At 38.3% G+C, this 23,662-nt stretch overlaps 1 protein-coding gene across 2 annotated transcripts in view; it reads right to left on the reverse strand.

The window, feature by feature from the left end:
- Positions 1 to 263: 263 nt before the first annotated feature.
- MAML2 (mastermind like transcriptional coactivator 2) overlaps positions 264 to 23,662 on the reverse strand; it is a 367,004-nt gene continuing 343,605 nt past the window's right edge. For both annotated transcript variants that reach the window (XM_002822372.6, XM_054524965.1), the window contains exons 3-5: positions 15,174 to 15,377; positions 9,201 to 9,312; positions 264 to 3,627 (exon numbers count right to left, since the gene is read on the reverse strand). In XM_002822372.6, the coding sequence (XP_002822418.3) occupies positions 2,612 to 3,627; positions 9,201 to 9,312; positions 15,174 to 15,377 (1,332 nt within the window). In that variant the 3' untranslated portion in view covers positions 264 to 2,611. The remainder of the gene's footprint in view (positions 3,628 to 9,200; positions 9,313 to 15,173; positions 15,378 to 23,662) is intronic.

Raw genomic sequence — 23,662 nt, forward strand, 5'->3', positions numbered from 1 at the left:
AACTGCTTTCTAGTCTTTGACTTAAAACAAAAAAGAAAAATTACTTCTACCTCCTCTCTATGTCAGGATGATAAACAATGCCAACAATTAAGTGGTCTGGTATTTCTATAAATGGCATATTGTATTCCAATAGCTCTTAAGTTGTAAATCTTAAGGTTCTAGCTAAATATGTCTATCGAACTGTCATTATCTCTGCTTTCAGGAAAATTATGTCATCTTTGGTAATAGGCTGCTAACAAACAAACTACAGACTACACACCATGTTTTCCCAAAGAATCCTGTATTTTAATGAATAGCTGAATAAATAGACATTAATTATGAAATTCACATTAAGATAGAAGAAAATCCAAACATTCTGATTGCTTTATCTCTTAAATTTGATAACTACTACAAAACATACTATTTATGTTAGGGTAAAAATAAGCCGACTCACAGGAGTGTAACTGGGAAGTGCTGGCAGATATATACAGTAACATGGAGGAGCCATACAATAAAAGCGTTTATATGTACATCATTTTTTTTCTTTTTGTATGGAGAAATGCTGCCTTATAAAATGGGAAAACACACAGTAGACTACATGCAACAAGGACCAATACAATGTGCACAGCAGAAGAACCAAATAAGACACAAGAACTATGGGTTTAAAAAAGAATTTGGGAGCAGGACAAAAAACAAGGATTGAAACCTGGAATGCTTTCTTATTGAGGTTTCAGAATATAAATTTGTCTAACAAGCCTCTTGATAGCTTTCAAAAGTTCCCACTCAACCACCTATGGTTTAAGTGTAGAGCTAAAAATAAACCATCATATTATACAAAACTTTGCATATTAGCATACAAAAGGTAGCAATTTACTTTTTGTATAAAATATAACCTTTTGATAGTATATTTATTTCACATATGTATAAATATAACCCAAAGAATATGTTTTAAGTATTTCTACCAAAATATTCTTTACAAAAGTTTACAAAACAAGTAATTTATTTATATTTACAACCTAGCACAGGAAAGATTCTGGGCCAGTGATGTTGGTATTGTAAAGAAGCAGAGTGCTTCTAGACATTTTAAAGACTGGGAGAGAGCTTTGCAGAATTTTCAAAGTGTGTTCTTTTTCTTTGAACAGATATTGAAAGACTTGGTTATTAAATAACTTCAGCTAAATTACATTTGATATTTGAATATTTGAGCATAGAACTGAAAGGGCTGAAGATAACCTTTGCTCCTCTGTAATTAGGAAAATAATAGTGATATGTTGCATTCATTCCAAATCAGCACACGTCTTCCCCATTTTACAGCTGATCTGTATGTGGACACTAAGGTTAAATGACTCAACAAAAACTCTTTAATACGGTGCTCAGCCCTGAGGGACAAAACCTGGATATGAAGTCCATCTAGCATGTGGCAATGATTCATCACATCAGGGACAGAAGAACAAACAGAATGCTCTTAACAGACCACATTTCATTTTGCTGCTCACCCAAATCCAAATAATACGTCCAATGAAGGACAAATTGTTTTCCCTCTTGATTACGCTTTCCTTCAAACTTCGTGAAATACATTTGTACGCACTGGTACTTGCCACTCCTGGTTCTTATCTCCAAGCAAAACATGATACTTTCTAATCTCGATTTTATTCTCCAAACTTCCTTTTCTTATAAACCAGCCTCAGTCATCAAAATGAGTAGGGAGGATGAAGCCTAATTTCACTCAGCTTGGGAACAAACCAGCAGGCATCAATCATAATAAGCAACATCCCAGGTTATTTGTAGCCAAATAAATCTTATTTATAGCAATGTCCACTGGGTTTTTTAAAAAAGTGAAATCCAATGCAGAGAGGTGTGCACCAATATTTCAGTATGATTAGGACAAGTCTTTGTTATATCTAAAATTTCATTTGGAATGGATTCAGATATTCGTTGTGGAAGCCAAAATCAAATTGCACAGCTCTATATTTTTGTTTAATCACTAGACACGGCATCCCACTGAAGTAGAGGATTGTGGGAAAATTGCAAAAGTGAGGAGTGAATATGGGGAAGAAATTCTGTAATCCACTGGATGTTTTCTAGGTTCTCTGGCTTCTTCTTAATTTGCATACTGTTTGGTTACTCCAAACAAACCTACAACATTTCAATCTATCCTGCAAGCTTCAGGAAAATTAAATGAAAAGACACAGTGGAAAGATTAAACCACACCTATCTATTAGAGCAAATTAAGGAGTTTGTTGCTTGGAACTAGTACCTCCTCATGACATGGGGTTTAAATAAACTACAAGTTCTATTACCTTTTTTATTTTCCAGGGAAAAAGAAACTTGGGAAGGCTACTTTACACAATTAATTACACATTGACACCACAGTTCTGTTTGGATAAATTGGATACTGTGTCCTGGAGTTTAGACAGGGAAAAGTGATCCCAATGTTTTACTTTCAGGTGTAAGATTTAAAACAAGAATTTGGACCAAAATGTTCATCACTGCAGTTACTTTCTGCTTTCCATTTTTAAGCAAGTTATCTTCACGTAGTCCACCTGAACATCAACAGTTCAGCCTCTACAGAGTTTCTGTAAAATACTGCCTTTTAGTGCTTGGGGTTTGTAAATTGTCTTCCCTTTCTTCTTTAGGAATTGTTCCCCAAGATTTCATCAAGATTGATGTCTTTCATCCAGTCATCATTACCAGGCTCTGTCTTCAATAAAGAATCAATGAAATCAGCATCACTGTTTAGGGCAGGGCCCATGTTATCAGTTTGTTGGCTGAGGAAGTCAAAAGCTAAGTCACTGCTGTGGTCGGTTCCTTGAAAAGCCCTGGAACTTTGGTTGGGTGAAGGAAAATTGCTGGGCGTCAGGGATGGTGGCTGGTTGATGCCCGTCCTCGACTGATTCAACCCTGTTCCTGACTGATTCAAATTAGGCAAAATCTGTGTGCCTAGCTGATTGGGTCTGAGATTCAGACCCCTGAGGGGACCCATGGTTTGCCCATTTAGTGTTTGGCTCATTTGGTTCATGGGTCTCATTTGCACTGCTGGTGTTAACTGGTTAGGAGGAGCCACTGCCCTCTGGGAAAATTGCTGGCTACCTACTGCCTGTTGCAGTGACTGATTTGGGGTATAGGCTGCAGGTGTACCTGTGGGGAAGCGGACTCCTGCAGCCGTCAGGGCTTCTTGCTGTTTGCTTGTTCCTTCTTGAGAGGCCCAGTTTGGTGCAGTTGTGTTGGATGTGATCATTACGTTTGATGTTCTCTGTGGTGGCATGCTTGCCATACTATGGGTTAAATTTGGTCTCAATTGTTGTGAATTACCAACAGATCCAGCTCCAAAAGTGGCTACATTGTTATTATTACTTGGCCCTAAGGTAGGTGGCCGTGGCATCATAGGGTTGTTTTGATTTGCTATCAATTGCTTTGGGTTTCTCTGTTGGGTCAATTGATTCATTCCTGAAGTGACACTGTATGTGCTAGGTTGATTACAAGGCAGATTTCCATACATCCCCATATTCTGAACTGCTGTAGATAATGATGGCATTCTTGTCCCATGAGAAGTAGACAGGAGGCTGGAATTGGGAGTTAAAATGGTGTGTGTTGAAACTGGGTTTGCCAAAGCCTGGTTAGAGTTTAAGCTTATTGTGGATGAGCCACCTGAGAAAAAGAAGAGAATTTTATTAGTTTGTAGCAGTGTGTTATCTCCTCTGTAATTGCGCTTTTCAATAACTCATCAATCTGAAACTGCTTTCAGGTGTAAGACAATTTAGGCAAAATAATCATCAAATAAATTATATAAAAGGAACAAGACAGCTGTTGGGAGGAAGGAGCACCTGAGGTCACTCTTTGGTTCAAAAGTTTACACATTACAAAAAGAAGACTAAAACAGAATAGTTCTATCTTGTAGGTTTTATTTTATTCCTCTTCTGAAGTCATTGAAGGGAGGTAATAGTCAATCTTCCATTTTGAATTAGCTTTACTATGTTCCAAGTCCAGAGACTACAGTCTTGATTAGTCAGCTCTCAAGTCATCATGAAATCCATGTTACTGTTTACCTCATGTCCAAATGAGAAAGTGTGGATGAATGCTACACACGGCTCCTAGATTAATATTCCCAAACTATGGCCTTGAAAATCATGTCCCATTCTTTGAATCATCCCCATTCAAGAAGCTACCCCAGTGACTCCCCAGTGTTCAAAGGGTAAATCTCCGTCTCTTTAAACATCTGGAATTCAATGCTCTAGAAATTATCTCATAAAGAAAATCTTCAGTTCCAGGAGGTGTAGTTACTATCAAATTGTTACTCAATGCACTGTGAGCCACCTTTGCTTATGGGATTTCCTTTCCTCACTGAGCCTTCCTCAAGGCTCAGGCTAAGGCTGAAGCTCCTCCATTAAACTTTCTTTTATCTTCCAGCTTCCTCTCTCCAGCAGTATTTGCCCTTTGAATCTTTTATTTAGCACTTAGTATTGGGCAATCTGTGGAGCCTCAAAGTGCCTGCCAGTTAAACCAATGCCTGTCAATAACTGGTAGGATATTGACAGAGACCCAGGAGGCAGACAAGGGTCTCCCCCACGCCTTCAAACCTAACACAGCCTGAAGGCTGAAAAACTGGACTCCTGGTCCTGGATGAAGCCCGTTTCCGACTGACTCTTTCTGAATAATGCCCACCTGTGCACTGGGAAGACAGGGTGGAGCCTTGGGAAGTTCGTGCCATTTGCAGCAGTGAGGAGCCTGGCCTCTCCTGTTCCTGTGTGGTGACCTGGAATTCAATCTGTGAGGTGGTAAACCTGCTAGCAGGACTCTCTCTCACTTTGCTGAGAGTTATTTTTCCTTTTTGCCGAATAAATTCCATTTCTCCTCATCCTTCTATGTGTCCACGAGCCTAATCTTTCCTGGCCATGTGACGAGAGCCTGGTTTTAGCTGAACTAAGGAGAAAGTTCTGCAACAATATGGAACAAGTGCCTAAGCCACAAGCTGTGTAATAAGAGGCTCCATACAACAGATAGTGACTAATCAACATATTGAAATCTTCTTGACTTCTGGAGGTTAAAGTCATCATGAGGAAACATTTTTGGAGGCAAAGATGATCAGGGAGGCCCAGAGAGTCAGAGATTCTGAGAAACACAGAGCTAAACACACATAAGAATATCACAATGTCAGTGGATGGGAGAGCATGTCTGCAATTGTAAATGTGGGCTATCCCCTGCTGCTTAAGGATACCTAGGTGGTATACATCCTGAAAGACTGAGGGCCGAATGAACACATTATCCTTGCTATTTATGTATAAATATGCCCCCAACTACACTACATACCCCTTGAAGGCAAGAACAGTCTTTTGTATCTCCTTGTACCTGTGTAGTGCATTGTGTAGTGGGCAGTGTTTGATGAAGAGAGATAACAGCCAGGTAAGAGACACTTGAACAATAACTGAGACAACATACAATGCCAATAAGATTAAGCAATATCATCTTTGTATCTGAAAGTTTCATATCAAGGGAATTTACATTATGAAAATGCTGTGGAAAAAAATGTAGAGGTTTTGAAAATTATCACCTGTAGTCGCCCTGTATTTTAATGATATGCCCTGAGAAGGTTTATAAGGAAAACAATGTTTTTAAACAACCAGAATAGAGAGAATTTCCACAAAGATCACAAAATAGTAACAGTTAATGTTTAGAAGCTCCTAACAGGTGACAGTGACTGTTCCAGGTGCTTTTCATACTCCATTTTTAATATCAAAATCTGGGAAAGGTAATTATTATTGTACCAAGATTAAAATAAAAAATAATTTTAAAAAGAGTTTGTATTGCGTTTTGTTGCTTATTTCATTATCAGAAGACATGGGAAGCGCAATACTCTAGAATAGTGATTCTGACCCACTTGAGTGTCAGCAGTTGGATGCTAAGGATTTCTCCCTTAGAAAAACGCCAATATTCACTGTGGAAGAGACTGCTAGGTGCCTACCCAATATCCAACCTCTCTATATTCCTTAGAAACAGAGCTTTGGTTTTAGAAACAGAGCCTTCTTTAGAAACAGAGCAATGTGCTCAGCTGAAAAACCACATTTCCCGAACTTCCTTGTCGATGGGGTGAGCAGGAGGGTCCAGGTGAATACGTTCTGGCTAAGGCAATCAGATTTCTATTCTTTCCTCTTCCTACCTGGAATACAGGTATGAGACTAGTGATGTGGTAGCTACCAGGCAGCCCTTAGGATAGAAGCCACATGCTAAAAGAGATGCAGTGGAAAGATAAAAGATGCTTGAAATCCAGCAATCCTGCCTTAGACAACTGTCCCTGGGATCCTTTTATGTGAGTAGGAAAAGAAAAACCTAAATCTCCATCTCGAATTGTGTATAGTATTCCAAAGGGTACCCAGCTTTTTCAAAGCTCACTCATAGGCCATGGTATTAAAAAACCATATTTCAAGTACAGTATGCACTGCATAACGATGTTTGGCCAATGAAGGACTGCATGTATGACAGTGGTCCCATAAGATTATAGTGGAGCCGAAAAATTCCTATGGCTGTATTTTAGAGGACACTCTAAAATAATTATTAAATGCATTCACTCACCACTCACTGACACCCAGTGTGACTTTCAGTCCTGTAAGCTCCATTCATGGTGAGTGCCCTACACATATGTACCATTTTTTATCTTCTTTTATCATATATAAAAAGCATAGTAAATGTTTTTACTATGCTTTCAATAATTATTTTAGAGTGTACTCCTTCTACTTATACTAAAAGTTAACTGTAAAACAGCCTCAGGCAGTTCTTTCAGGAGACATTCCAGAAGAAGGCATTGTTATCATAGGAGGTGACAGCTCCATGTGTGTTATTGTTCCTGAGCACCTTCCAGTGGGTCAAGATGTGGTGGATGACAGTGATATTGATGATCCTGACCCTGTGCAGGCCTAGGCTAATGTGTGTTTGTGTTTGTGTCTTAGTTTAAAAAAAAAGTTTAAAAAATAAAAACATAAAATTTAAAAAAAATCTTAAGTGAAATAAGCCAGGCACAGAACCATATGTTCTCATTCATATGTGTAAGCTAAGTTGCTCTCATAGAAGTAGAGAGTAGAATTGTGGTTTCTAGAGGTGGGGAGGATGTGGGGAGAAAAAGCTAGAGAGAAGATGGTTAATGGATACAAAATTACAGCTAGATAGGTGGAATAAGTCCTGGTGTTCTATAGCACTCTAAGATGACTATAGTTAAGGATAATTTATACTATGTCTCCAAATACCAAGAAGAGGATTTTGAATGTTCCCAATACAAAGAAATGATAAATGTTTGATGTGATGGTCATGCTAACAACACTGATATGATCATTACACACTGTTTACATACATCAAAATATCCTACTGTACCCCATATATATGAACAATTATATGTCAATTAAAAATAATTTAAAAATTGTAAGAAAATAGAAAAAAGCTTCTAGAATGAGGATATGGAGAAAAAAAATTTTTGTACAGCTGTACAATGTGATTGTATTTTAAGCTGTGTTATCACAAAAGTCAAAAGTTTAAACAATTTAAAAGTTGTAAAGCAAAGCAAAAAAATTAATGTAAAAATTTATTATTAAAGAAAGAAATTTTTAAAAATAAGTTTAGTGCAGCCTAAGTGTACAGTGTTTATAAGGTCCACAGTAGTGTACAGTGATGTCCTAGGCCTTTGCATTCACGTGCCACTCACTCACTGACGCCCAGTGCAACTTCCAGTCCTGCAAGCACCATTCATGGTAAGGGCCCTATACAAATGTACCATTTTGTATCTTTTTAATTATATTTTACTGTACCTTTTCTATGTTTGGATACACACATACTTACCATTGTGTTATAACTGCCTACAGTAGTCATCACAGTAACATGCTGTATAGGTTTGTAGCCTAGAAGCAATCAGCTATATCATATAGCCTAGGTGTGTAGTGGGCTAGACCATCTAGGTTTGTATAAGTACACTCTATGATGTTTGCACAATGAAATTACCTAACAATGCAATTCTCAGAACATACCCTCATCATTAAGCAACACATGGCTGGAAACCGCATTTTATCTTTCAGCCTCCTTGAGACAATCGACTAGAGAATCCTGTTTTTGCTCTGAGGTGAAGTAATCTTAGAGAGTGGAAAACATACATCCCATTCCTAATGTTATTTGTTGTTTTTAGAGACAGTGTCTCAATATGTTGCCCAGGCTGGCCTCGAACTTTTGGGCTCAAGCAATCCTCCCACCTCAGCCTCCAGAATAGCTGGGACTACGGGCACGTGCTACTGAGCCCAGCTCCATTCTCAACTTTAGTTGAAAGAGGCAACCTGTTGTATTTGAGGGGGTTTAAATCAGTCAGGACAACATATTTAAAAGTACACTTAACAGTACCAGGAAGTATTTATAAAATAGGGGTGTTTACAGCCTTTCTTTCTTTAGAGAACCTTCTTTATGGCTTCCTGGACAGATGAAGGTAACAGGTAAGGCAGAGAGAACTTAGGAAACCCAAGAGCGTAAGCTTAACTTACATCAGAAAGTGCAGAGCGTTTTAGACAGTTTTGGGCAGAAGTGTATTGAATAGATGCTGAATAGGAGAAAGCAGAGCAATATAGGCTGGGTTTGGGAAAGGTTCTTTTGGAGTTTCATGAGTGGGAGGAAAGAGAATTTGGGGGACTTTTGTACTTGCCATTTATTTTATACTGAGAGAGCTATTAAGAAGATTTGCTTTGTGATTTAAATGGAGTTCACCTTTGGTGTTTTTGAGAGACTTCGTGAAAACTTAATCTGCTTTTCAAGTGTATTCCTTGGTGGCAGGACCATTTGTCTTTGAAGGGGAAACCTTGGAGATGGGCTCAATGGTGGATACAAAAAGACTAGGATTTGTGAAAGTTACACATGTGCCTGTCTAAGAGGGAGAAATGTCTGCTTACCTTCTACTACCTGGGTTAAGGTATATCTTTGGAAGGAGAATGATTGAACCTAACAGAAAAATATTTAGCTCTTTTGAATTCTCGGAGGTAGTCCAGAGAGCGGTGAAATATGTGAGTACAGGGCAAGACTAAGCAAAAACTGATGAAAGGACTAAAAAATATTTAAGTGTCGTCTTGGCATGAAAGCCAAATGGGAGTTAGAAATTCTAAGAAAGATATTATAATCATATGTGAGTTACAGGGATTATTGAAAACTGAAGTTTTTTTTTCCTTTCACAGCTATAATTTTTATTAATTTTTAAGAACACTTACCAGAATACTGAGCAGTTGTTTGCATATTGCCCACATTTCTTCTTTGGTCTTTATAATCTGGAGGTGGCCTTGACAAATGTCGGTTTATCTGATCTTGTGGAGCAATTTTCTCCTTGAGAAATGATATGAAAACATATTACGTTGCATCATTCCCTTTTCACTTGTGAAAATGCATGTAAAATTTTGTAAAATTTCAGAAAATGTAAGAACAATTTTGCAATCATGGGTTACAAATCATGACCTTATTTTGTAGTCTTAATTCAGAGACAAATCTTTTCAATTTCAATAAACTTCCTGTATGGATGTATAATTTCTACTTCTCCATAACAGTCAACATGTGTTTTGGTTCTAGTAACTACTCTTATTTTCTTTATTTTGCAATTCAATTTCAATGAGAACTAAATTTCTGTGATTTTTAAAGATGCTAATTTCTAATTTTGTCTAAAAACAGACACAAACAAGGTCACTGTGCAACCTCCAAAACACCAAACACCCCCCTCTCTTGTTAAATTAGTGATAGCTACTTCTTTATTCAATTAGAATAGCACACCTGATATGCTTTGGCAGGTACCTATATATAATTCTGGCCCCACACAGTGGGGAAAGCATAGGAGGTAGGGTTTTCAGATAAAATACATTACATGTAGGTATTCTGTATTCTTATTTGTTTTCGTTTGTTTGTTTGTTTGTTTGAGATGGAGTCTTGCTCTGTCACCCAGACTGGAGTGCAGTGGCGCGATCTCGGCTTACTGCAACCTCTGCCTCCCAGGTTCAAGTGATTCTCCTCCTCCTGAGCCCCTGGGATTACAGGTGCCCACCATCACGCCCAGCTAATTTTTGTATTTTTTTTTTTAATAGAGATGGGCTTTACCATGTTGGCCAGGCTGGTCTCGAACTCCTGACCTCATGATCCACCCACCTCAGCCTCCCAGAGTGCTGGGATTACAGGCATGAACAACTGCGCCCAGCCCTGTATTCTTATTTGTTAAATGTGATGACCCTAGGTAGGAGGAGATGTCAGGAGATAACCAACAGGTACCGATATAGGCACTATCTGAATTTTATCTCTTTTTTATCTTTTCATAAACAATTCTTAAAGGTAGGTATGATTATTTCTACCTAAAAAATAAGGAAATTAAAGCCTTGTTAGGGTAAGTAACTTGCTCAAGATCACACAGTGGTAGAACTGAGACCAAATCCTGAGTCCAAAACTCAGGCTCTTTCCTGACACACAATATGAGGCCCCTTGCTACTCTGTTTCTCAGCTCCCCATTCTAAAAGCACAGGTTTGCTGTCCTCCCTTCATTTCTTCCTTTTGGAATCAGCCTTTTGATCTTCAGAATACGTGAGTTTGGAAGCTAAGAGAAAAAAATAGAGACATTCTTTTAATATGTCAATATCCTCAGTCAAAGACCACTAGGAACACAGCTGTTGGCTTTATTACTTGTTGCAGCAAGGGAAAACACACATCATGAAGGGTCACAGGGTATCTCAGTAGGAGAATGTTAGAAAGAACCTGTCCTGAGATTTGGACTTTGAGTGATTTCGGAAGAGTCTAAGGAAATGGGGCTTTGTTCTAGATTGGAAGCTGTCACAAAGTAAAGTCAATTCTAACTGAATAAAGAAGTAGCTATCACTCATTTAACAACGGGGGCGGGGGGGGGTGTTTGGTATTTTGGAGGTTGCACAGTGACCTTGTTTGTGACTGTTTTTAGACAAAATTATGAAGTGTTATTTTGTCTCATTTTATCATGGTCTCAGAGTAACCCTGTCTGAAGTTGACATTCTGTAGGATTGTTTATACCCAATAGAGAACAAAATGGCTTGGCTGTATTATATCAGCTTTGGGAATTAAGGGCTGCTTTTTGTCTTGTTTGGTATGGATCAGGGAGTTTTTAGAATGACTTCACTGCAATTTTGTATGCATCCCAAAGCAATCTCAACTTTCAAGATAAAAATAATCAGCACAGGTAGAGGGAGAACACTATAATTATAGAAAAGTCAACAAATAGAAAAGAAAACTTTGTAATAGATACATGGGTAAATTAGCTGGAAAACAAATGTGCACTGCCTAACTTAGAACTGACTTAAACCATGTGTTTCTCAGTTTCCCATCAAATTCCAAACCTTCTTAGTAGAATAAGTCTACTATAAAGGAGAGGAAAAAGCCTTAAAACAACAACAAACCAAATTTAAATTCTTGTTGCTAAGAAAAAAGCTTGAAAGACACAGTTTTTTGCACATAAGTAATTCATATAAAACACAATTTTGATGAGATAAGTGTAAATGAATCAGAAACATATGGATTACATTTCTTTTAAACATGGGTTTACAAATTAAGGGAAAAAGTGGTTGGTGAAATGCTTTTTGGGTTTGCCCAAACCCTAAATGTTTAAGAAACAGCTTGAGATGTTCCATGAACCCAAATGTGGTGATGTTCAACCAGCTCTGCTGTAAACTGTTGTGTGAGATGACAGTTTTGATTTTTATGCCAACCATGGACTTTCTGAAATCCACTCTTTTCCAAAAGCATCTGTCATTCTTTCTTATGTAATTAGGTGTTTCTACTGTTTATACTGAAGACAGGATGTGTGTGTGTGTGTGTGTGTGTGTGTGTGTGTGTGTGAGTCAGAGAGAAAGAGAGAGAGAGATAAAGAGAAGAAGGTGCTTGACTTCCCATCATAGACTATATTGTAAACCTGGATTTATTTTTATATATCTTCAATCTAATTATTGACTTTTTTTTTTTTTGAGATGGAATCTCACTTTGTCATCCAGGCTGGAGTGCAATGGCACAATCTCAGCTCACTGCAACCTCTGCCTCCCAGGTTCAAGCGATTCTTCTGCCTCAGTCTCCCAAGTAGCTGAGATTACAGGTGCCCGCCATCATGCCCAGCTAATTTTGTATTTTTTTAGTAGAGATGGAGTTTCACCATGTTGGTCAGGCTTGTCTCCACCAGAGGGCTAAACTGTTGTTCAAAGGGTTTTCATATATATATATAATATAATATTTATATTATATATATCATTATTATACAGATATAGATATAGATACAGATATCCGGAAATTTAGGTTTCTTAAACTACTTGTTCACAAATGACTTAGATTAATAACCTTGCATATGGACATAACACAGAACTGCCATGTTGTTCTTTTGTGCTGAAGAGCAGCAAAGACTAGACTGCAATACTGAATAGAGATGGCTACATTTTGCAAAAGAATGACATTCCTATTCTGTGCAAGTGTAAACATATGGGCCATTTCTGAGATTACTTTTATGCAATATGAAATTTAATTTATGAACTAATATCTAATGATAACCCAATCTGTTGGACTTGAAAACCCATTATAGAAATCATCTGTTATAGTACATATCTGTTCTGCTTCAGTTTCTCCATCTGTAAAAATGTGAGATGTGGGTAATTATAGGACCTCCCTCATATTTCTATCTAATTCTGTGAAAATCCAGCTTGGTGCCTGGCACACAGTAGGTACACGATGCGTGTTGGTAATTATGATGTCTGTTGTAATAAGTACTATTCATGTCTCTTCTTTGTGCTTCATTGGTAGGAGAATAATAGAGAATAAGGATAACAAACTTTCATGAGACAACGTCTCAATTTAGGTGCCTGTGTGGCCTTGCCAACTGACTGCAAATGACCACAAAGCATATGCTAATGTACGGTGGTATCAAAGACCACTTCTTCCTGGATATGCTAAAAAGCACAGACACCCTCAATGGTATCCAAACAAAGAGAAATGTGAATGGTTTTTAAAAATCACAAAAACAGCAGCCTCATTCTCATTCATCTCACAGTTTATGCCACTGCCCTTTGCACCTGTCCTAGTGGTGACTCAACCAGGGCCCAGTGGGAATTAGGCCAGTGCCAGGCCAGGACCCTCATGGAATGTATATGCTACCACTTCCTTGCCTTTTAACAAGAGCTGAAAATCAACCTCTGTGTGTTATAATTCATGAAATTAGTAGTATTGATGGTAGTGATGAAAGTGTACCCAGTAAGTCAACCTTAGATTACATATTTTTCTCTCTGCTGCCCTTGTTTCTAAGTTCTTTAGTTTATAAGGATAAAAATGGGAGGGGAAGGGAACAGGGGGGAGGACTGGAGTTTTCAAAACTATGATTTCTAGAAGAAACCAGTTGTGTCACTTTGTGATCCGGTCTGTGACTCCCTTAAACCTTATGGCAGTATTCAAGGTCATCTGTAATCTTATTTCTCAATATTCCTTATTCCAGGTCAAATAAATTTACTTCTCACTATTTCTTTTCACATGCCCTGAATACGAAGCTTATTCCACTTGTAATTCCTTAAAAAAATGTGGTTGTTATACTATGTTTACTTTTTATCAGGCATTAAATATTTCATAATGCAATCTCAAACTAACCAACAAATTCACATCCAGGCGGCACCTTTTGGTGCTCCACCCTCCACCCACAATAGTGGACCCCACCTACTTTATCAGAATCCTACAGTCCTTCAAAATCAATGTCAAATTTTACTTCTTTGGGAGACTATCCTCAATTTTTTCAGGCTGGATTTAATCTTTCTCTCCATTACATTTTCTCTTACTTTTTATACTTTTTACTATAAAAAGTATACTTTTTTCTCTTACTTTTTATACTTTTTAGTATATTTTATACTTTTACTATAATGCAAATCTGAATCTAGTACTTCCCCTTGTGTTAAATCCTTAAAATCTCTTCCGTTGCTTTTTAATGTAAATTCTGGCCTCTCAAGCCCTACCCTCCTGCCTCTTTTCTCATCTTTACCCATCACTTCCCCATTCTCCTGCACACTCAATACCTTGGCAGGCATAATATGTAGTATCCTTTATTGTCCCTAGGTCTCTGAATATGCTGGTTTTTCTGGCTGAAATAACCCTCCTACTTTTTGTCTCATCTCTTACTCCATTTTCAGATATTCAGTAGATAGAAGGTTCTTTCTGAAATCATTTCTAGTAGTTACCAGAGTATAGCATTTACTCACATGCATTACAATTGGCCAATTTATCTGATATATCCTCAGTGGGCTCAAGGCTTCTTTAGGGTGAAGAGAGGATTTGCCTTGTTTATGGCTCTACCGTCATTGAAAATTATTATTTACTGAATAATTATAGCACTTGTGATACTCTGCATTTCTGACTCTCACTACAAAGCTCCTTGAATATAAAATTATTTGATTTTGTTGTTATCTTTTCTGTATACCTTAGCTCTAATTCACCTGGAGATGCTTACTTTTTATTTCATTTGGCCAAATAGTTTGAAGGGAGGCAATGAAACCAGGGCTGAGCAGATAAATACTGAAGGAGGGTTAATGCATGGGGAGTGTGTGGGAAACACAATCTTGTCTTTCTTAAAAAGTCAAATATTAGGTTGGTGCAAAAGTGATTGCGGTTTTTGCCACTAAAAGTAGTGGCAAAAACCGCAATCACTTTTGCATCAATCTAATATATACAGTGCAAATGGGAAACGTATTTTACATTTTCTTTTAAAAAATCCCCCATTGTGAGTTGCTTTATTTTGGAAGCCAAATCTTGGTTTTGAGGCTCCATGTTGGCTTTTAAAATTGCTTTTAAAACTCTTATCTCTAAAATCAGTTTGGATTTGAGTTGATTCAAGTTCAGTTTACTATTTCTGCCCCTTAAGCCTGGGGAACAACACTGGTTTCTTTTGCCTGATTCAAATGCCCATGTTGGTTGTTCTAGACATTCCTGGGCTGGGCAGGGCTGGTTAGCAGAGGTGCCATGCATTCCAAGAGTCCAGCAGCTGTTAAATCAAGTTTGGTTTTTTTTTCTTCCTGCAGTACACTAAATGTACGGAATTATCCTCTCTTACAGTCAGGACACCTTTGTTGCTGTCACATAAGTAGGCACAGTAAATATAAATGGAAAAGAATAAACTCCCTCTGTTGGGTCATCAGGTTGGTTCAGTAGAAGTTAAGAGAAAGTTTTACCGCATCAGCCAGCATCTGCTGCTGGAGAAGAAGTTGCTGTTTCTGCTCCATGATCTGCCTCTGTAGAGTCTGCTTCTTTCCCATCAATTGCTGATTCAACAGTGATTGCTGGGAGTTCATGTAACCACTTCCAGTGTTTGGATTTGAGCAGGGGTTAGGACTTGGACTGGGGCCTGTGTTCTGGCCTACCACAGAGTGTTGATCCTAAAGAGGAGAAAGGGGGAAGGAAAAGCTACTGTGAATTAAAAAAAGAAAAATGTAGCACAAAGATCATACACTCAGATTCCAAACATTTTTCATCTTATTAAAGATCAAACATGGTTAAATGGGTTGGAGATCAGAGAATCGCTTTTTAAATGTAGAAGAAATAATTGCATATCACAGCAACCAAAGCAGCTGGGTTAATGACATTAGGGCACTGGAAAAGCTCCCACAGGACTCTGATTGTGGAACCTCCACATTCCAGAAGGTGTTTATGGAACCTCAAAGAAAACTACCATAAAAACATATGGCAAACCTCTCAATTTCTCAGGAATAAACATCATAACCTAACAAATCCTTCCTTTTCCCAAAGTTAGCATGTATCATTGCTGATCCTGCAATGAAAGTCATGTTTTAATTCACGTGTTTAAAAGTTGAAACTATTTTGGACAGAAGGCATTTTGCCTTACCCAGCTTTCTGTGACAGAAAGGCAGGAAGGCCTGTAAGTTTCTGTTTTATAAACTGAAACTTGGAAAGGACTTCACTTCTCAGGGACTTGTAAATTTTGTTCCGCAGTCAACAATTCAGGTATTTTGGCACGAGAATCTCAGTGAAAGAATACCCGACACACTGACAATGAGAAAATATTGATTAAAAACTCAACCGTGTATCAAATAATATTGGGTATTGGTGAACTGCCTTTCTAATTTGAGGTCTCTACCAATTTTTTGGCATTGACAGATCAGGACTCTGCAAGACAGTAAGCTAAACTCAGCTGAATATTCTCATTAATTCCCAATGATGTATTTAGGATTGAGCTCTACACTAGTACACTGGTAGGGTTATAAGAAGCCTAGAAAATATGGTTATCACCTTAGAGAGTTTATCACCCAAGTGAGGGAGAAATGCTTACATGTATAAATACAAGAAAATGTAAAATCAAAGTTTAGATTATATGATATAAATACTAAGTCAAAAATGTTATACTTTGATCAGAATGATCTGGGAATCAGCTTATAAGGCAGATGCCCTGGGCTTGTCCCAGGGATTCTGAGGCTATATAGATCAGGGTACCTCCTTAGGTCATTCTGATACTCATTGGTCCAGGGAATATGCTTTGGGAAACACTGAATACATGGGAACAAAAGAAATCCAACTCTCTCTCTCTCTCTTTTTTTTTTTTTTTTTAAGAGACAGAGTCTTACTCTGTCACCCAGGCTGGAGCGCAGTGGCATAATCATGGCTCATTGCAGCTTCAACCTCCCAGGCTCAAGCAATCCTCCCATTTCAGCCTCCTAAAGTGCCTGGGACCACAGGCGTGTGCCACCTGGCTAATTTTTAAATTTTTTTTAGAGACGGGGTGGCTAATTTTTAATTTTTTTTTTTAGAGATGGGGTCTTACTATGTTGCCCAGGCTGGTCTCAAACTCAAGGGCTCAAGTGATCCTAGATCCTTGGCCTCCCACAGTGCTGGTATTACAGGCATGAAGCACCGTGCCCAGCAAAAAAAAATCCATCTGTCATTCACCAACTAAACTGTGTAAGGTTACAAGACATAAAAACATAAAGCAGGGAGTTGGGTGCAGTGGCTCATGCCTGTAATCCTAGCACTTTGGGAGGCCGAGGCAGGTGGATCACCTGAGGTCAGGAGTTTGAGACCAGCCTGGCCAACATGGTTAAACTCCGTCTCTACTAAAATATGAAAATTAGACGTGTGTGGTGGCACGTGCCTGTAATCCCAGTTACTTACTGAGGAGGGTGAGGCATGAGAATCAGTTGAACCCAGGAGGCGGAGGTTGCAGTGACCTGAGATTGTGCCACTGCACTCCAGCCTGGGCGACAGAGCAAGACTCTGTCTCAAAACAAAAACAAACAAACAAACAAAGAACCACAAAGCAACTCCCAGGATACCATATGAGTAGAGGTGGTAGGTACACCATTTGTGGAAATTCTCTTCTCTTTTCTTTCTTTCTCTCTCTTTCTTTAACTATGTGTCGAGCTGAAATAGATAAATAAGTGAGTAAGCCACAAGCCGAAAGCCTTGGCCTTGCTTTAGTAATCTCTGGGGCTACAGAGCTCACCAGCTGCCTCAAAAGCAAAGGGTTATAAAATAATCCTAAGGGCGACCATCCACTGAGGCTTATTATTAGCCAGTCACTGTGGTCAGTGCTTTACATGATTTATCTCATTCACTCCTCCCAATAAAACAATGAGCAAGAACTTGTATTATTAACCCAACTTTGCAGATGAGAAACTTGAGCTCAGAGAGATCACATAGCTGTAAGTGGCCGAGGAGGTTTTGAAGCCAGGTCTGTCTGACCCCCAACTCTAGTTCTCAATCAGTATACTTTACTGCCTGTCACCTGAGACAGGAAGCATTGAGAAGAAAGATTTTTGTACTTTAAACCTGGGCCAACCCATCAGTTCATGCAGCACTCTTCCCAGGGTTGAGCACCCTCAGGTCAAGAAGGTGGAAAGAAGTGTTGGAGAGAAGGACAGGGGAGTGAGGAGAGGGTGGGGAGATCCTCTTCACTAGATAGTAAAAAATAATTACAGCCATCTCTGAGGTACATCCTTTGAGCAGCTTAAGGAAACCATCCTCTAATGTATTTATACCCCTATGACCAGTCAGTTCTTTCAAGTTTAAATCCATCACGAATTTTGGAGACTTCACCCCCTGTGTCCTATAAGCCACTAGGAATGTGGGCTTGGAGACAAGCACTTGAGGGTCATTGACAGAATGGCAAATGAGGATCTGTGAGCTGAGTGTCTTGGAGGGCGAAAGGAGGAGGAAATACATGGAGGATTGGGGGCTGGGCCTTTTGGTGCACCCTGAGTAAGGACAGGGAAGCAGAGCCTGTGACAGGGGGAAAGAGGCAGTATCAGGGAAGCATAAAGACAGCTGGAAGTGGTGGGGGAAGACACCAAGGTGGGAGAGAATGTATTGGAGATGGTAGTTTGCTTTCTACTCTCCACTTGAACCAGAATAGAAAGAGTCTGCTCTTTTCTTTGACAGAGTTTGGAGTTTTATGTGAGACTTTCAAAAGAAGATCTTGTGTTTTTTTGTTTTGGTTTTTTTTTTAAGTAGCTGACAAGCATAGGTAGAAAAATTCAAAACACTTTTCTTTTCATCTTCTTTGCATTGCCATGCAATGGACAAGACCATAAGCTCTGGAGATAGGTCCACCTTGGTTCATACCCCAGTTCTAACACTTAGTTGTGTGATGTGGCAGAAGTTAATTCACCTCTCTAAGCCTCAGTTTTCTTATCTGTAAAAGGGAAATAATAACAGTATGGATGTCACAGGTTCCCTACAAGAGTTAGGGGAGATAATCCGATACCTAGCACATAGTAAGCACTTACTAAACAATAGCTGCTCATAATTATTAAAGTTATTTCTACACATAGGAACAATAGTCTGTTTACATTTGTTTTCATTGTGAAACAAAGGAGATAGAACTCGCAGACTACAGAAAGCTGTTCTGTGTCAGGTCTCTCAGAAATGTAGAGGTCTCAGTTATATTGCAGATTATGAGCCACCCAGGGATTTGGAAAATTACCTTCATCCTCCTACTTGAAGATGCCAGAAGATGGGTGGGGTATCATTCTCTGATGGACTGTCTTTTGGGGTATACTTCTTTCTTCTCAATTAGGGGCTCAGCTCAGGTCTCTGTTAGCTTTGCTCTTTGCTGTTCTGGTTTTTATTCTTTTAACATCCAATTATTTATGCATAGTGCAATCATGTACATTTACTAAGTACCGTGCCTTAGTTTCTTCATTTGCAACATAAGGGTAATACATTAATTACCTAAAATTTGACAAGATGAATTTTAGAACAGTGCCAGGGACTTAGTAGAGATGTTTGATACTCTTTAACTATTATTATTTTGTTATTTCTGTATTTTTAAATATTAGATGTTTTATATACAATGAGTCTTGTGAAGGAGCTCACACTGTAAGTGTACCTGGACTACAGATGTGGTGTGTTTGGACCCCATCATGTTTGAAACACAAATTGTTCTTTTTGCTCTCCAGGTGGCCACAGCAGCCTCTACTACTCCTTACTTTATTATACCCACCCATTTTCCTCACTTCTATCACTTGCCTGGTCCATGTAGGCCATTTGAGTTTAAGATCTCTGGCATACAGTTTATCTGGGAAGATAAGCTACACATACCACACACTCCACATATCCACTCACCCAAAGTTATGACAACAAAAAGCAATGCGTAATCATTTCCATTAGGTGGTGTGATACCTACTAGTGTCTTAAGATTAAAACCCAAATCATGGCATACATTTACCTATGTAACAAACCTGCACATCCTGCAGATGTACCCAGGAACTTAAAAGTTGAAGGAAAAATCAATCAATCAATCAATCAATCTCAGATCACCTAATGCCTTGTCACCCATGAATCCATCAATCCATTAATGCATTTGACAAAGTATACTGAATGTCTACTCTGTGCTAGGCAGTTTTTTATTTTCTAGAGACCAAAATGTACTTAGAAATGGGGAAAATGAAGAGAAAGAAAAGAGGTAGACAGAGTGCTCAATGTTGGCAGAATTGATGAGCTCCAAAATAACTTCCAGAGAATTCTGGAAAACCACCCTTTATAAAAGATCTGCATGCCAGGAAAATGTAACTATGTCTCTTTCTCTATCAAGCAGATAGACTGTGCTAAATGTAGTTTATTTCCTTCACGGTACCAAAAGATACTTTAGGACCCTTTTCCCTAGGGTCTGAAGGGTTTTCCAAACTTGAAACTAGTGCTTGGGTGAAGGGAGGTGCCCTGGTATGGAGGAAAGAATAAGAGATAAACCCTTTCTTGTAATTTTGTAAAAGATTTTTAAATCTTGTAGTTTTTAACTCATGGGTTTTGCCATGTACCTACTATATACATTCTTTGAATTCATGATTGAAGTAATATTTCGCTGCTCTTGCATTTTTTTGCCCTTATGTTTGCTGTAAAACACAAAGCACCTCCTTATACAAGCTTGCTGTCATTGCCAACATGTTGTGCAAACTTTAGTACATGAAATAGTTTGAAAGAAAAAGCTGCTTTGATGCATTAGCTTTGATTTTCATACTCAGCCTCACTCTTTGCCTTAAACTCAACCCATGTAGAACTTAATAGAAATCATCTGTTTTTTCCCCAACACACATTTCCTCCTGAAGGGCATATGAAGGCTGTGGTAAAAATCGTACATTCTCAGCTGATAGACGAGAGTATGTGTGTATGTGTGCATGCATGCATGTGTGTGATTGTGAAAGAATTAGGCTATTTCCATCAAGGTAGTCTTTCACATGATAGAAAACCCAGTTTTCTAGATAAACCACAGTTAAAGATTGATTTGGCAGCAAGGAATAGTCAATGACTGGTTCAAATCATGAACTTGCATGATCTTTCACTTTACATGTTCTTTTTCTGTTTTTACCTACAAAATTACAGTGTTTGGTTCTAACCTACAAAATAGGTTTCGCATCCAATGCTCCTGGGTTTTAAATCAATTATGAGTGCACAATTGATTTACACTCATACAAAATAAATATACTTTATTGTGCACTCATAATTGATTTAAAACCCAGGAGGATTGGATGCGAAATAATGTATATTTATTGTGCACTCCTAGTTTTCCATGTTTGTGAGTGTGTGTGCATGTGCATTTGAGATTTTTAAAAGTCTTTTTATACTATTAGTCCCTGAGATAGTGTAGCATGCCAGTGCTTAAGTATGGATAAAACTTCTTGGTCCTTGTTTTAACCCAGCACAGGACTGCCAGACCAATGAAAACATGTTTGTATTCTTTTTATAAGGTTCAATCAATCAACCTGTCTTTAGAATTATTACATTCACTGCATTCTTATTCATTAATTCAACAAGTATTTATTAAGCATTACATTCTTCTTGGCCTTGGGGATAAAGCAGTAAAAAGATACTGAAGGGACTTCTCATGAACCTAAAACAAACAATATTTTTATGAGTTTTAGAATCATAATCGCCTAGTGGGTTACACATCTTTTTCTCAAAATGCCATCCCAATCAAAAAGCATTTGAGATCTTCATTTCAATATTTCTCAGCTGTACACAAGTGGTCCCGAGCCCACTCTAAGGCCCACTGGTGAGCATCCTCTTCTTCTAAGGCTTTGGCCTTGTCATAAGAAATTCACTGCTCTGTCCCTAACCACTGCTAGTATTTAGTCATCCTATCTCTGCTCTTTTACTCTGAGAATGTTTTAAAATTATCTCAAATCAGTAGTGAAGATCTCATAATACATTCATATATATATATATTTTTAAAATGTTTCCATCCTCATCTGTCATTTAAGAAGATGCTAGATATTCTTGATCAAACTGCTATACTCAAGAATTTTGGACTCAAACTCTATACAGATACTAGACTCTTTATATAGCAAAAGCTTCCCTATATGGCAAAGCCTTTATCTACCCATTTATCCACTTTTCTATCTATCTATCTATCTATCTATCTATCTATCTATCTAATCTATCCATCCATCCACCCCATCCATCCATCTACCTACCCAACCTCCTTACCTGTCCATTCTAGTCCAAATCTCCAAACTGCACTTTCTTCTACCACATCCCTAGCAAATGATCATTCAACCTCTGCTAAAATTACAGAAACATTCTTGATGTATTATTTGGAATGCTCCTCAGAACTCCAAGCTGCTATTCTTAACAGCATCTGAGCAAAGAAAATGCTTTGGACATGATGGGTTTCATTCATTCACTTATTTTCTAAAAAAGCAGGTACTGACTAAGTATAACCTATGTCCTGGGCATTTCATCAGGTGCTAGAGAAATGGAGATAATTTGGACACAGTTCTTGTTTGCAACGCTTTTACCTCCAAGGAGAGGAGATAGTCATAGTCACACCCTGGATCGTGGGCAGTCCTATATTAGGAGGGTAACAAAGTTCATGCAGCCTGCTGGAAAATCCTGCCACTTGACTATATTTTTAAGTTTTCCAGCTGTGCTACTGATGGATCATTTATTTCCTAGAATGGTCTCAAGGATGTTAGGAGACCATTTGGTAAATCAGGTATATTATGACTGAATCTTTTAGCTTGAGGCAAATAAAACATGCTCACAAGTTAAGTAAGCTCACAAGGAAGCTGGATGCATGTTTTAACTTATGGAAAAAAAATCTGGTTAAAAATGCTTTCCCCAATTTTTTACTTCATTGGTTTAATATCTTGCCTATGGATCACCATGGGAAGTACTAGCTCACTGAGGTTGCAAACTATGTCTACAAACCTGGGAGACAATTAGGAGAACACATGACCTCTTTTAAATGGGTACCCTTTTTCCTTAGAAGACAAATTACCTGTCCTCTGTATTAATTGTGTTTCTCTCAAAGGCAGTTTGAAGTCCTTTTGAAAAAAAGTCCAAATTAAAAAATTAAGAACAAACCCCACTGTCCCAGCCTTCTACCAGTGTATTCGCCACTACCCTTTTCTTTAAATTTCCTGGGATAAATATTTAAAGAAATAGTATGTGTGAAGAAAATCTTGTAAATCTATCCAAAATCTATCCAAAAGCAGAGGACAGGCCTGGCTCTGGGTGTTACTTTGATAAAGTGTCTCTGTAAATCATGGTCAATATGTGAGAGATCTTTAAAAAATACATTAACTAATAAAATCACTGGGACTACCTCTTTCTTTCATTGCAATGGAATTGTAAGGACTCTGTCAGGCAGGATTGATTTCAGCAAAAGGTAGAATGGGGTACAAAATATCCCTGGTTTCATTGAAGTATATACGGAAATAGTAAGACTTGTTGGATTCAGTCAGTTTTATAGTTAAAGCAGTTTTGTGGGCTGAACACTGACACAGTAACTTTCACAAAGTAGGCAAAGTTACCGGGCAGGTATTGTTCTCTTAATTTTTTTAAAAAAAAAGCTCTATAAAATATTTGTCTTGTTCTAGGCATTTGGGTACAATAGCTCTCTGTTCCTCTTCACTTATTTTGGAAGGGGACTGTATAATGATTTTCCCCCCACAAAAATGAAGTAATGTAAATTACTTGAGATCCATGAGAGTATTTTGGCGTGGGATGACTGCCCTTTCTTTTTCTTGGCTTCTAGAGCTAGGCATCTGCAATTTGCAAAACAAATTCAAGATAAAATACCCAGCTGGGCAAGTCTGTACAGTAGATCTCACAAACTGGTTTGCTATTCAATCTTTCTTCTCCCTACCCGCTTCTCTCTTTCCCTCTTTTTGTCTTTCTTTCCCTATCTCAATGAACTAACTGCTCAACTGTT

This window comes from Pongo abelii, chromosome 9 (assembly GCF_028885655.2).
Source record: "Pongo abelii isolate AG06213 chromosome 9, NHGRI_mPonAbe1-v2.0_pri, whole genome shotgun sequence".
NCBI classification, from domain to species: domain Eukaryota; kingdom Metazoa; phylum Chordata; class Mammalia; order Primates; family Hominidae; genus Pongo; species Pongo abelii.